General features: G+C 49.4%; 1 protein-coding gene across 1 annotated transcript in view; it reads left to right on the forward strand.

The window, feature by feature from the left end:
• synj1 (synaptojanin 1) overlaps window positions 1-15,075 on the forward strand; it is a 109,697-nt gene that overhangs the window by 58,690 nt on the left and 35,932 nt on the right. The window contains 5 exon segments of the mRNA XM_065004970.1: window positions 1,302-1,493; window positions 7,154-7,238; window positions 7,523-7,663; window positions 8,533-8,725; window positions 9,769-9,927. Coding sequence (XP_064861042.1) covers window positions 1,302-1,493; window positions 7,154-7,238; window positions 7,523-7,663; window positions 8,533-8,725; window positions 9,769-9,927 — 770 coding nt within the window.

Raw genomic sequence — 15,075 nt, forward strand, 5'->3', positions numbered from 1 at the left:
TGTGTCCCTAGTGATCCCCTGTGCTTGTGTTGAACCCCCAGATTACATCACATCTTTAGTTATGGACTCAATTTCAGGAAGTGTACACTTTATTTATGGACTCAATTTCAGGAAGTGTACACTTTATTTATGGACTCAATTTCAGGAAGTGTACACTTTATTTATGGACTCAATTTCAGGAAGTGTACACTTCAGGAATGTACACTTCAGGAATTGTACACTTCAGGAATGTACACTTCAGGAATTGTACACTTCAGGAAGTGTCCACTGAAGTTCTCATTCAAATTGTCTTCATAGCCTTTCAATGAGGAGGAAAACAATTGGAATTTGGTTTACTTTCTGAATTGAAATGGAATTGAAACCCCAACCCTGTTCACCAAGCCATGAATGTATTTGTGGAAAAATCCTTGGTAATGTCTTATTTTACAGTCCCATGTGTGTCTGCCTGGTACGAACTTCAAATCATTTTGCTATCAAATCATTTTGCGATCAAATCATTTTGCTACCGTGATTTGGACATTTAGTTTCTCAGTAAAAGCCTGGGATATAATGGACTGTGGAATAAAGCGTAACCAAGACATATTTATTCTCCTGTCCCAGTTCCTGACATTCTTTTCTCATATTTATTTACCTGTCCCAGTTCCTGACATTCTTTTCTCATATTTAAACACCTGTCCCATTTCCTGGCATTCTTTTCTCATATTTAAACACCTGTCCCAGTTCCTGACATTCTTTTCTCATATTTATTCACCTGTCCCAGTTCCTGACATTCTTTTCTCATATTTAAACACCTGTCCCAGTTCCTGACATTCTTTTCTCATATTTAAACACCTGTCCCAGTTCCTGACATTCTTTTCTCATATTTAAACACCTGTCCCATTTCCTGGCATTCTTTTCTCATATTTATTCTCCTGTCCCAGTTCCTGACATTCTTTTCTCATATTTATTCTCCTGTCCCAGTTCCTGGCATTCTTTTCTCATATTTATTCACCTGTCCCAGTTCCTGACATTCTTTTCTCATATTTATTCACCTGTCCCAGTTCCTGACATTCTTTTCTCATATTTATTCTCCTGTCCCAGTTCCTGGCATTCTTTTTATTTATAGACCTTCTTGTGTACTCTTTTTTCAATCTTCTGAACTCTTCCAATGGTCTCTCTCTCTCTCTCTCTCTGTCTCTGTGTCTCTCTCTGTGTCTCTCTCTGTGTCTCTCTCTGTCTCTCTCTGTCTCTCTCTCTGTCTCTCTCTCTCTCTTCCTTCATCACCTTCCTCTTCCTCTCTAACACCGTCTCCTCTCCCCCAGCCTCTCCCAGAGTTCTACTGGGAATGTGTCAGAACCACCAGAAATACACCCGTCCCAAACAGATCAGGGTGTCAGTGGGTACGTGGAACGTCAACGGGGGTAAACAGTTCCGCAGCATCGCCTTCCGCAACCAGACCCTCAACGATTGGCTGCTGGACGCTCCGATGAAGGCCGGGCTCCCAGACTTCCAGGGTGAGGAACTTTCAGTTGAAGGAGAAGATGGGTTTGTCCCCCTAAAATGGTTGTTTAGGACAGCGTTTTCTAGGTTGTGTCCCTCAACTAGTTCACCCTGATTCATCTAGTCATGGGGTTGAGGATGAGGATGCTGTTCACCCTGATTCATCTAGTCATGGGGTTGAGGATGAGGATGTTGTTCACCCTGATTCATCTAGTCATGGGGTTGAGGATGTTGTTCACCCTGATTCATCTAGTCATGGGGTTGAGGATGTTGTTCACCCTGATTCATCTAGTCATGGGGTTGAGGATGAGGATGTTGTTCATCCTGATTCACCTAGTCATGGGGTTGAGGATGAGGAGTTGTTCACCCTGATTCATCTAGTCATGGGGTTGAGGAGTTGTTCATCCTGATTCATCTAGTCATGGGGTTGAGGATGTTGTTCACCCTGATTCATCTAGTCATGGGGTTACATTTTACATTTACATTTAAGTCATTTAGCAGACGCTCTTATCCAGAGCGACTTACAAATTGGTGCATTCACCTTATGACATCCAGTGGAACAGTAGTGCATCTAAATCTTTTAAGGGGGGAGAGGGATTACTTTATCCTATCCTAGGTATTCCTTAAAGAGGTGGGGTTTCAGGTGTCTCCGGAAGGTGGTGATTGACTCCGCTGTCCTGGCGTCGTGAGGGAGTTTGTTCCACCATTGGGGGGCCAGAGCAGCGAACAGTTTTGACTGGGCTGAGCGGGAACTGTACTTCCTCAGTGGTAGGGAGGCGAGCAGGCCAGAGGTGGATGAACGCAGTGCCCTTGTTTGGGTGTAGGGCCTGATCAGAGCCTGGAGGTACTGAGGTGCCGTTCCCCTCACAGCTCCGTAGGCAAGCACCATGGTCTTGTAGCGGATGCGAGCTTCAACTGGAAGCCAGTGGAGAGAGCGGAGGAGCGGGGTGACGTGAGAGAACTTGGGAAGGTTGAACACCAGACGGGCTGCGGCGTTCTGGATGAGTTGTAGGGTTTAATGGCACAGGCAGGGAGCCCAGCCAACAGCGAGTTGCAGTAATCCAGACGGGAGATGACGAGTGCCTGGATTAGGACCTGCGCCGCTTCCTGTGTGAGGCAGGGTCGTACTCTGCGGATGTTGTAGAGCATGAACCTACAGGAACGGGCCACCGCCTTGATGTTAGTTGAGAACGACAGGGTGTTGTCCAGGATCACGCCAAGGTTCTTAGCGCTCTGGGAGGAGGACACAATGGAGTTGTCAACCGTGATGGCGAGATCATGGAACGGGCAGTCCTTCCCCGGGAGGAAGAGCAGCTCCGTCTTGCCGAGGTTCAGCTTGAGGTGGTGATCCGTCATCCACACTGATATGTCTGCCAGACATGCAGAGATGCGATTCGCCACCTGGTCATCAGAAGGGGGAAAGGAGAAGATTAATTGTGTGTCGTCTGCATAGCAATGATAGGAGAGACCATGTGAGGTTATGACAGAGCCAAGTGACTTGGTGTATAGCGAGAATAGGAGAGGGCCTAGAACAGAGCCCTGGGGACACCAGTGGTGAGCGCACGTGGTGTGGAGACGGATTCTCGCCACGCCACCTGGTAGGAGCGACCTGTCAGGTAGGACGCAATCCAAGCGTGGGCGCGCCGGAGGTGCCCAACTCGGAGAGGGTGGAGAGGAGGATCTGATGGTTCACAGTATCGAAGGCAGCTGATAGGTCTAGAAGGATGAGAGCAGAGGAGAGAGAGTTAGCTTTAGCAGTGCGGAGCGCCTCCGTGATACAGAGAAGAGCAGTCTCAGTTGAATGACTAGTCTTGAAACCTGACTGATTTGGATCAAGAAGGTCATTCTGAGAGAGATAGCGGGAGAGCTGGCCAAGGACGGCACGTTCAAGAGTTTTGGAGAGAAAAGAAAGAAGGGATACTGGTCTGTAGTTGTTGACATCGGAGGGATCGAGTGTAGGTTTTTTCAGAAGGGGTGCAACTCTCGCTCTCTTGAAGACGGAAGGGACGTAGCCAGCGGTCAGGGATGAGTTGATGAGCGAGGTGAGGTAAGGGAGAAGGTCTCCGGAAATGGTCTGGAGAAGAGAGGAGGGGATAGGGTCAAGCGGGCAGGTTGTTGGGCGGCCGGCCGTCACAAGACGCGAGATTTCATCTGGAGAGAGAGGGGAGAAAGAGGTCAGAGCACAGGGTAGGGCAGTGTGAGCAGAACCAGCGGTGTCGTTTGACTTAGCAAACGAGGATCGGATGTCGTCGACCTTCTTTTCAAAATGGTTGACGAAGTCATCTGCAGAGAGGGAGGAGGGGGGAGGAGGATTCAGGAGGGAGGAGAAGGTTGCAAAGAGCTTCCTAGGGTTAGAGGCAGATGCTTGGAATTTAGAGTGGTAGAAAGTGGCTTTAGCAGCAGGGAGAGAAGAGGAAAATGTAGAGAGGAGGGAGTGAAAGGATGTCAGGTCCGCAGGGAGGCGAGTTTTCCTCCATTTCCGCTCGGCTGCCCGGAGCCCTGTTCTGTGAGCTCGCAATGAGTCGTCGAGCCACGGAGCGGGAGGGGAGGACCGGGCCGGCCTGGAGGATAGGGGACATAGAGAGCCAAAGGATGCAGAAAGGGAGGAGAGGAGGGTTGAGGAGGCAGAATCAGGAGATAGGTTGGAGAAGGTTTGAGCAGAGGGAAGAGATGATAGGATGGAAGAGGAGAGAGTAGCGGGGGAGAGAGAGCGAAGGTTGGGACGGCGCGATACCATCCGAGTAGGGGCAGTGTGGGAAGTGTTGGGTGAGAGCGAGAGGGAAAAGGATACAAGGTAGTGGTCGGAGACTTGGAGGGGAGTTGCAATGAGGTTAGTGGAAGAACAGCATCTAGTAAAGATGAGGTCGAGCGTATTTCCTGCCTTGTGAGTAGGGGGAAGGTGAGAGGGTGAGGTGAAAAGAGGAGAGGAGTGGAAAGAAGGAGGCAGAGAGGAATGAGTCAAAGGTAGACGTGGGGAGGTTAAAGTCGCCCAGAACTGTGAGAGGTGAGCCGTCCTCAGGAAAGGAGCTTATCAAGGCATCAAGCTCATTGATGAACTCTCCGAGGAACCTGGAGGGCGATAAATGATAAGGATGTTAAGCTTGAAAGGGCTGGTAACTGTGACAGCATGGAATTCAAAGGAGGCGATAGACAGATGGGTAAGGGGAGAAAGAGAGAATGACCACTTGGGAGAGATGAGGATCCCGGTGCCACCACCCCGCTGACCAGAAGCTCTCGGGGTGTGCGAGAACACGTGGGCAGACGAAGAGAGAGCAGTAGGAGTAGCAGTGTTGTCTGTGGTGATCCATGTTTCCGTCAGTGCCAAGAAGTCGAGGGACTGGAGGGAGGCATAGGCTGAGATGAACTCTGCCTTGTTGGCCGCAGATCGGCAGTTCCAGAGGCTACCGGAGACCTGGAACTCCACGTGGGTCGTGCGCGCTGGGACCACCAGATTAGGGTGGCCGCGGCCACGCGGTGTGGAGCGTTTGTATGGTCTATGCAGAGAGGAGAGAACAGGGATAGACAGACACATAGTTGACAGGCTACACAAGAGGCTACGCTAATGCAAAGGAGATTGGAATGACAAGTGGACTACACGTCTCGAGTGTTCAGAAAGTTAAGCTTACGTAGCAAGAATCTTATTGACTAAAATGATTAAAATGATACAGTACTGCTGAAGTAGGCTAGCTGGCAGAGGCTGCGTTGTTGACAATGTAGGCTAGCTGGCAGTGTCTGCGTTGTTGACACTACACTAATCAAGTCATTCCGTTGAATGTAATAGTTTCTACTGTGCTACTGTGCTGCTATTCGGGGCTAGCTGGCTAGCTAGCAGTGTTGATTACGTTACGTTGCGTTAAAAGAACGACAATAGCTGGCTAGCTAACCTAGTTGAGGATGTTGTTCACCCTGATTCATCTAGTCATGGGGTTGAGGATGTTGTTCACCCTGATTCATCTAGTCATGAGGTTGAGGATGAGGAGTTGTTCATCCTGATTCATCTAGTCATGGGGTTGAGGATGATATTCACCCTGATTCATCTAGTCATGGGGTTGAGGATGTTGTTCATCCTGATTCATCTAGTCATGGGGTTGAGGATGTTGTTCACCCTGATTCATCTAGTCATCGGGTTGAGGATGTTGTTCACCCTGATTCATCTAGTCATGGGGTTGAGGAGTTGTTCATCCTGATTCATCTAGTCATGGGGTTGAGGATGTTGTTCATCCTGATTCATCTAGTCATGGGGTTGAGGATGTTGTTCATCCTGATTCATCTAGTCATGGGGTTGAGGATGATGTTCACCCTGATTCATCTAGTCATGGGATTGAGGATGAGGAGTTGTTCATCCTGATTCACCTTAGTCATGGGGTTGAGGATGTTGTTCACCCTGATTCATCTAGTCATGGGGTTGAGGATGAGGAGTTGTTCATCCTGATTCATCTAGTCATGGGGTTGAGGATGATGTTCACCCTGATTCATCTAGTCATGGGGTTGAGGATGTTGTTCATCCTGATTCACCTAGTCATGGGGTTGAGGATGAGGATGTTGTTCATCCTGATTCACCTAGTCATGGGGTTGAGGATGAGGAGTTGTTCACCCTGATTCATCTAGTCATGGGGTTGAGGAGTTGTTCATCCTGATTCATCTAGTCAAGGGGTTGAGGATGTTGTTCACCCTGATTCACCTAGTCATGGGGTTGAGGAGTTGTTCACCCTGATTCATCTAGTCATGGGGTTGAGGATGAGGAGTTGTTCACCCTGATTCATCTAGTCATGGGATTGAGGATGAGGAGTTGTTCATCCTGATTCACCTTAGTCATGAGGATGAGGAGTTGTTCATCCTGATTCATCTAGTCATGGGGTTGAGGAGTTGTTCATCCTGATTCATCTAGTCATGGGGTTGAGGATGTTGTTCATCCTGATTCATCTAGTCATGGGGTTGAGGATGATGTTCACCCTGATTCATCTAGTCATGGGGTTGAGGATGTTGTTCATCCTGATTCATCTAGTCATGGGGTTGAGGATGATGTTCACCCTGATTCATCTAGTCATGGGATTGAGGATGAGGAGTTGTTCATCCTGATTCACCTTAGTCATGGGGTTGAGGATGTTGTTCACCCTGATTCATCTAGTCATGGGGTTGAGGATGTTGTTCATCCTGATTCACCTTAGTCATGGGGTTGAGGATGTTGTTCATCCTGATTCACCTTAGTCATGGGATTGAGGATGAGGAGTTGACAAGTTGAATCAGGGGTGCCTGTTCTGAAATAGGTCAGATACATGGAACGGCTGGGGGTCCCTGAGGAGAGGTTAAAAACCTCAGGTTTAGGCTGTCTTTGGTTATTCCTGGATTAGGGGCCAGTACTAGTCTGCATGATGTATACATCAGTCTATCCTATAGACTGTTCATTAGTATAGAACAGTCAGATAGAGCCTGTTCATTAGTATAGAACAGTTAGATAGAGCATGTTCATTAGTATAGAACAGTTAGATAGAGCCTGTTCATTAGTATAGAACTGTTAGATAGAGCCTGTTCATTAGTATAGAACTGAATATTAGATAGAGCCTGTTCATTAGTATAGAACTGAATATTAGATAGAGCCTGTTCATTAGTATAGAACAGTCAGATAGAGCCTGTTCATTAGTATAGAACTGAATATAGTCTGTTCTCTCTGCAGACAGTAGAGCCAACCCACCAGATATCTTTGCCATCGGCTTTGAGGAGATGGTGGAGTTGAATGCTGGCAACATCGTCAGTGCCAGGTACACACTCTCTCTCTGTTTCTCTCTCTCTTTCTCTCTCTCTGTTTCTCTCTCTCTGTTTCTCTCTCTGTTTCTCTCTCTCTGTTTCTCTCTCTCTGTTTCTCTCTCTGTTTCTCTCTATGTTTCCCTTTCTTTCTCTGTCTCTCTCTCTCTCTTTGTTTCTCTCTCTCTCTGTTTCTCTCTCTCTGTTTCTCTCTGTTTCTCTTTCTCTCTCTCTCTCTGTTTCTCTCTTTCTCTCTCTCTGTCTGTATGTTAACCCTCTCCTCTCCTCTCTCCTTTGTCAGTACGACCAATCAGAAGCTGTGGGCTGCAGAGCTGCAGAAGAACATATCCCGCGATCATAAATACGTCCTACTGGCATCAGAGCAGCTAGTGGGAGTCTGTCTGTTTGTCTTCATACGCCCTCACCACGCCCCCTACATCAGGTAATCCCTCACCACGCCCCCTACATCAGGTAATCCCTCACCACGCCCCCTACGTCAGGTAATCCCTCACCACGCCCCCTACATCAGGTAATCCCTCACCACGCCCCCTACATCAGGTAATCCCTCACCATGGTCAGGTAATCCCTCACCACCCCCCCTACATCAGGTAATCCCTCACCATGGTCAGGTAATCCCTCACCACGCCCCCTACGTCAGGTAATCCCTCACCATGGTCAGGTAATCAGGTAATCCCTCACCATGGTCAGGTAATCCCTCACCATGATCAGGTAATCCCTCACCATGGTCAGGTAATCCCTCACCACGCCCCCTACGTCAGGTAATCCCTCACCATGGTCAGGTAATCCCTCACCACGCCCCCTACGTCAGGTAATCCCTCACCATGGTCAGGTAATCCCTCACCACGCCCCCTACGTCAGGTAATCCCTCACCATGGTCAGGTAATCCCTCACCATGGTCAGGTATTCAGGTTATCCCTCACCATGGTCAGGTAATCCCTCACCATGGTCAGGTAATCCCTCACCATGGTCAGGTAATCATGTCATCCCTCACCATGGTCATGTAATCAGGTCATCCCTCACCATGGTCAGGTAATCATGTAATCCCTCACCATGGTCATGTAATCAGGTCATCCCTCACCAGGCCCCCAACATCAGGTATGAGTGATTGTTTTGGGCGATTTAATGTGGTCACATCCATATCACACAGCTGAAGAAACAGTTTTAGGAAACCGTGTTTTTCATGACATATTATTGGAAAATGTGTTTTTCATGACATATTATTGGAAAATTTAGGGAAACATTTAACCACTGAACGCACCCCTATTTATGTATTATTTGTTTGATTGACAGGGACGTTGCCGTGGATACCGTGAAGACTGGGATGGGCGGAGCCACAGGTAACAAAGGGGGAGTGGCCATCCGCATGCTGTTCCATACGACCAGTATCTGTTTCGTCTGCTCCCACTTCGCTGCCGGCCAATCACAGGTCAAGGAGAGGAACGACGACTACAACGAGATCACACGCAAACTCACCTTCCCCATGGTAACCACACACACACACACACACACACACACACACACACACATATATGTTTTACTCATGTTAACACATTTCTCCCTGTACTTCTCTCTCTGTGTGTTTTTAAAAAATTATTTTATTCATTTCATCTTTATTTATTTAACCAGGTAGGCTAGTTGAGAAACACCTTTATTTAACCAGGTAGGCTAGTTGAGAAACACCTTTATTTAACCAGGTAGGCTGGTTGAGAACACCTTTATTTAACCAGGTAGGCTAGTTGAGAACACCTTTATTTAACCAGGTAGGCTAGTTGAGAACACCTTTATTTAACCAGGTAGGCTGGTTGAGAACACCTTTATTTAACCAGGTAGGCTAGTTGAGAACACCTTTATTTAACCAGGTAGGCTAGTTGAGAAACACCTTTATTTAACCAGGTAGGCTAGTTGAGAACACCTTTATTTAACCAGGTAGGCTAGTTGAGAACAAGTTCTCATTTGCAACTGCGACCTGGCCAAGATGAAGCATATCAGTGTGAACAGACAACACAGAGTTACACATGGAGTAAGCAATTAACAAGTCAATAACACAGTAGAAAACAAGAGTCTATATACATTGTGTGCAAAAGGCATGAGGAGGTAGGCGAATAATTACAATTTTGCAGATTAACACTGGAGTGATAAATGATCAGATGGTCATGTACAGGTAGAGATATTGTTGTGCAAAAGAGCAGAAAAGTAAATAAATATAAACAGTATGGGGATGAGGTAGGTGAAAATGGGTGGGCTATTTACAGATAGACTATGTACAGCTTGCAGCGATCGGTTAGCTGCTCAGATAGCAGATGTTTGAAGTTGGTGAGGGAGATAAAAGTCTCCAACTTCAGAGATTTTTGCAATTTGTTCCAGTCACTGGCAGCAGAGTACTGGAACGAAAGGCGGCCAAATGAGGTGTTGGCTTTAGGGATGTTCAGTGAGATACACCTGCTGGAGCGCGCGTGTGTGTGTGTGTGTGTGTGTGTGTGTGTGTGTGTGTGCGCGTGTTTAATCCTCCTTTTCTCTCTCCCCCAGGGTAGACTGCTCTACTCCCACGACTACATCTTCTGGTGCGGGGACTTTAACTACCGCATCAGTCAGCCCAACGAGGAAGTGAAGGAGTTAATCAGACAACAGAACTGGGAAGCCCTGACCGCCGGGGACCAACTGGTGGACCAGAAGAACCAGGGACTGGTAAGGAGAGAGACACACACACACACACACAGTTTGTATTTCTATTGGGTCTTTGTGGGATGTCACTTCTTGCCACTAAGGGGCAGTAACACATGATGGGTCAGGGAGGGGTGAGGCAGTAATACATGATGGGTCAGGTCATAGGTCAGGGAGGGGTGAGGCAGTAATACATGATGGGTCAGGTCATAGGTCAGGGAGGGGGGGGGGACAGTAACACATGATGGGTCAGGGAGGGGAGGCAGTAATGCATGATGGGTCAGGTCATAGGTCAGGGAGGGGGAGGCAGTAATACATGATGGGTCAGGTCATAGGTCAAGGAGGGGGCAGTAATACATGATGGGTCAGGTCATAGGTCAGGGAGGGGGAGGCAGTAATACATGATGGGTCAGGGGGGCAGTAATACATAATGGGTCAGGTCATAGGTCAGGGAGGGGGGAGGCAGTAACACATGATGGGTCAGGTCATAGGTCAGGGAGGCAGTAATACATGATGGGTCAGGTCATAGGTCAAGGAGGCAGTAATACATGGTGAGTCAGGTCATAGGTCAAGGAGGCAGTAATACATGATGGGTCAGGTCATAGGTCAGGGAGGGGGGAGGCAGTAATACATGATGATGGTCAGGTCATAGGTCAGGGAGGGGTGAGGCAGTAATACATGATGATGGTCAGGTCATAGGTCAGGGAGGGGTGAGGCAGTAATACATGATGGGTCAGGTCATAGGTCAAGGAGGCAGTAATACATGATGGGTCAGGTCATAGGTCAGGGAGGCAGTAATACATGATGGGTCAGGTCATAGGTCAGGGAGGCAGTAATACATGATGGGTCAGGTCATAGGTCAGGAGGGGGAGGCAGTAATACATGATGATGGTCAGGTCATAGATCAGGGAGGGGGCAGTAATACATGATGGGTCAGGTCATAGATCAGGGGGGGCAGTAATACATGATGGGTCAGGTCATAGGTCAGGGAGGGGGAGGCAGTAATACATGATGGGTCAGGTCATAGGTCAAGGAGGGGGAGGCAGTAATACATGATGGGTCAGGTCATAGGTCAAGGAGGGGGAGGCAGTAACACATGATGGGTCAGGTCATAGGTCAAGGAGGGGGAGGCAGTAATACATGATGGGTCAGGTCATAGGTCAGGGAGGCAGTAATACATGATGGGTCAGGTCATAGATCAGGGAGGCAGTAATACATGATGGGTCAGGTCATAGATCAGGGAGGGGGAGGCAGTAATACATGATGGGTCAGGTCATAGGTCAGGGAGGCAGTAATACATGATGGGTCAGGTCATAGGTCAGGGAGGGGGCAGTAATACATGATGGGTCAGGTCATAGGTCAGGGAGGCAGTAATACATGATGGTCAGGTCATAGGTCAGGGAGGGGGGCATTAATACATGATGGGTCAGGTCATAGGTCAAGGAGGGAGGGGGAGGCAGTAATACATGATGGGTCAGGGAGGGGGCAGTAATACATGATGGGTCAGGGAGGGGGGCAGTAATACATGATGGGTCAGGGAGGGGGGCAGTAATACATGATGGGTCAGGTCATAGGTCAGGGGGCAGTAATACATGATCGGTCAGGGAGGGGGGGCAGTAATACATGATGGGTCAGGGAGGGGGGCAGTAATACATGATGGGTCAGGGAGGGGGCAGTAATACATGATGGGTCAGGGAGGGGGGGGGGCAGTAATACATTATGGGTCAGGTCATAGGTCAGGGAGGCAGTAATACATGATAGGTCAGGTCATAGGTCAGGGAGGGGAGGCAGTAATACATGATGGGTCAGGAGAGGGGGGCAGTAATACATGATGGTCAGGTCATAGGTCAGGGAGGGGGGAGGCAGTAATACATGATGGTCAGGTCATAGGTCAGGGAGGGGGAGGCAGTAATACATGATGGGTCAGGGAGGGGGCAGTAATACATGATGGGTCAGGGAGGGGGGGCAGTAATACATGATGGTCAGGTCATAGGTCAGGGAGGGGGGCAGTAATACATGATGGGTCAGGGAGGGGGGGCAGTAATACATGATGGGTCAGGGGGTGCAGTAATACATGATGGGTCAGGGAGGGGGGCCAGTAATACATGATGGGTCAGGTCATAGATCAGGGACGGGGAGGCAGTAATACATTATGGGTCAGGTCATAGATCAGGGAGGGGGAGGCAGTAATACATGATGGGTCAGGTCATAGGTCAAGGAGGGGGAGGCAGTAATACATGATGGGTCAGGTCATAGGTCAAGGAGCAGTAATACATGATGGGTCAGGTCATATACATGATGGGTCAGGTCATAGGTCAAGGAGGGGGAGGCAGTAACACATGATGGGTCAGGTCATAGGTCAGGGAGGGGTGAGGCAGTAATACATGATGGGTCAGGGAGATCAGGGGGAGGCAGTAATACATGATGGGTCAGATCATAGTCAGGTCATAGATCAGGGAGGCAGTAATACATGATGGGTCAGGTCATAGGTCAAGGAGGCAGTAATACATGATGGATCAGGGAGGGGGGAGGCAGTAATACATGATGGGTCAGGTCATAGATCAGGGAGGGGGGAGGCAGTAATACATGATGGGTCAGGTCATAGGTCAGGGAGGCAGTAATACATGATGGGTCAGGTCATAGGTCAGGGAGGGGGGAGGCAGTAATACATGATGGGTCAGGTCATAGGTCAGGGAGGGGTGAGGCAGTAATACATGATGGGTCAGGTCATAGGTCAGGGAGGGGGAGGCAGTAATACATGATGGGTCAGGTCATAGATCAGGAAGGGGGGGCAGTAATACATGATGGGTCAGGTCATAGGTCAGGGAGGCAGTAATACATGATGGTCAGGTCATAGGGCAGGGAGGGAGGGGGCAGTAATACATGATGGGTCAGGTCATAGGTCAAGGAGGGGAGGGGGAGGCAGTAATACATGATGGGTCAAGGAGGGGGGCAGTAATACATGATGGGTCAGGGAGGAGGGGGCAGTAATACATGATGGGTCAGGGAGGGGGGCAGTAATACATGATGGGTCAGGGAGGGGGGCAGTAATACATGATGGGTCAGGGAGGGGGGCAGTAATACATTATGGGTCAGGTCATAGGTCAGGAGGCAGTAATACATGATGGGTCAGGTCATAGGTCAGGGGGGGAGGCAGTAATACATGATGGGTCAGGTCATAGGTCAGGGAGGGGTGAGGCAGTAATACATGATGGGTCAGGTCATAGGTCAGGGAGGGGAGGCAGTAATACATGATGGGTCAGGTCATAGGTCAGGGAGGGGGAGGCAGTAATACATGATGGGTCAGGTCATAGGTCAGGGAGGGGGAGGCAGTAATACATGATGGGTCAGGTCATAGATCAGGGAGGGGGGCAGTAATACATGATGGGTCAGGTCATAGGTCAGGGAGGCAGTAATACATGATGGTCAGGTCATAGGTCAGGGAGGGGGGCAGTAATACATGATGGGTCAGGTCATAGGTCAGGGGGGAGGCAGTAATACATGATGGGTCAGGTCATAGGTCAAGGAGGGGGAGGCAGTAACACATGATGGGTCAGGTCATAGATCAGGGAGGGGGAGGCAGTAATACATGATGGGTCAGGGAGGGGGAGGCAGTAATACATGATGGGTCAGGTCATAGGTCAAGGAGGGGGGAGGCAGTAACACATGATGGGTCAGGTCATAGGTCAAGGAGGGGGGAGGCAGTAATACATGATGGGTCAGGTCATAGGTCAGGGAGGCAGTAATACATGATGGGTCAGGTCATAGATCAGGGAGGCAGTAATACATGATGGGTCAGGTCATAGGTCAAGGAGGGGGGAGGCAGTAATACATGATGGGTCAGGTCATAGGTCAGGGAGGGGTGAGGCAGTAATACATGATGGGTCAGGTCATAGGTCAGGGAGGGGGGGAGGCAGTAATACATGATGGGTCAGGTCATAGGTCAGGGAGGGGTGAGGCAGTAATACATGATGGTTCAGGTCATAGGTCAGGGAGGGGGGAGGCAGTAATACATGATGGGTCAGGTCATAGGTCAGGGAGGCAGTAATACATGATGGGTCAGGTCATAGGTCAAGGAGGGGGGAGGCAGTAATACATGATGGGTCAGGTCATAGGTCAGGGAGGGGTGAGGCAGTAATACATGATGGGTCAGGTCATAGGTCAGGGAGGGGGGGGAGGCAGTAATACATGATGGGTCAGGTCATAGGTCAGGGAGGGGTGAGGCAGTAATACATGATGGGTCAGGTCATAGGTCAGGGAGGGGGAGGCAGTAATACATGATGGGTCAGGTCATAAATCAGGGATGGGGGGCAGTAATACATGATGGGTCAGGTCATAGGTCAGGGAGGCAGTAATACATGATGGTCAGGTCATAGGTCAGGGAGGGGGGGGCAGTAATACATGATGGGTCAGGTCATAGGTCAAGGAGGGAGGGGGAGGCAGTAATACATGATGGGTCAGGGAGGGGGCAGTAATACATGATGGGTCAGGGAGGGGGGGCAGTAATACATGATGGGTCAGGGAGGGGGCAGTAATACATGATGGGTCAGGTCATAGGTCAGGGGGGCAGTAATACATGATCGGTCAGGGAGGGGGGCAGTAATACATGATGGGTCAGGGAGGGGGGGCAGTAATACATGATGGGTCAGGGAGGGGGGCAGTAATACATGATGGGTCAGGGAGGGGGGCAGTAATACATTATGGGTCAGGTCATAGGTCAGGGAGGCAGTAATACATGATAGGTCAGGTCATAGGTCAGGGAGGGGGAGGCAGTAATACATGATGGGTCAGGGAGGGGGCAGTAATACATGATGGTCAGGTCATAGGTCAGGGAGGGGGAGGCAGTAATACATGATGGTCAGGTCATAGGTCAGGGAGGGGGAGGCAGTAATACATGATGATGGTCAGGTCATAGGTCAGGGAGGGGTGAGGCAGTAATACATGATGGGTCAGGTCATAGGTCAGGGAGGCAGTAATACATGATGGGTCAGGTCATAGGTCAAGGAGGGGTGAGGCAGTAATACATGATGGGTCAGGTCATAGGTCAGGGAGGGGTGAGGCAGTAATACATGATGGGTCAGGGGGCAGTAATACATGATGTGTCAGGTCATAGGTCAGGGAGGGGGAGGCAGTAATACATGATCGGTCAGGTCATAGGTCAGGGAGGGGAGG

This window comes from Oncorhynchus nerka, linkage group LG19 (assembly GCF_034236695.1).
Source record: "Oncorhynchus nerka isolate Pitt River linkage group LG19, Oner_Uvic_2.0, whole genome shotgun sequence".
In the NCBI taxonomy this organism is placed as follows: domain Eukaryota; kingdom Metazoa; phylum Chordata; class Actinopteri; order Salmoniformes; family Salmonidae; genus Oncorhynchus; species Oncorhynchus nerka.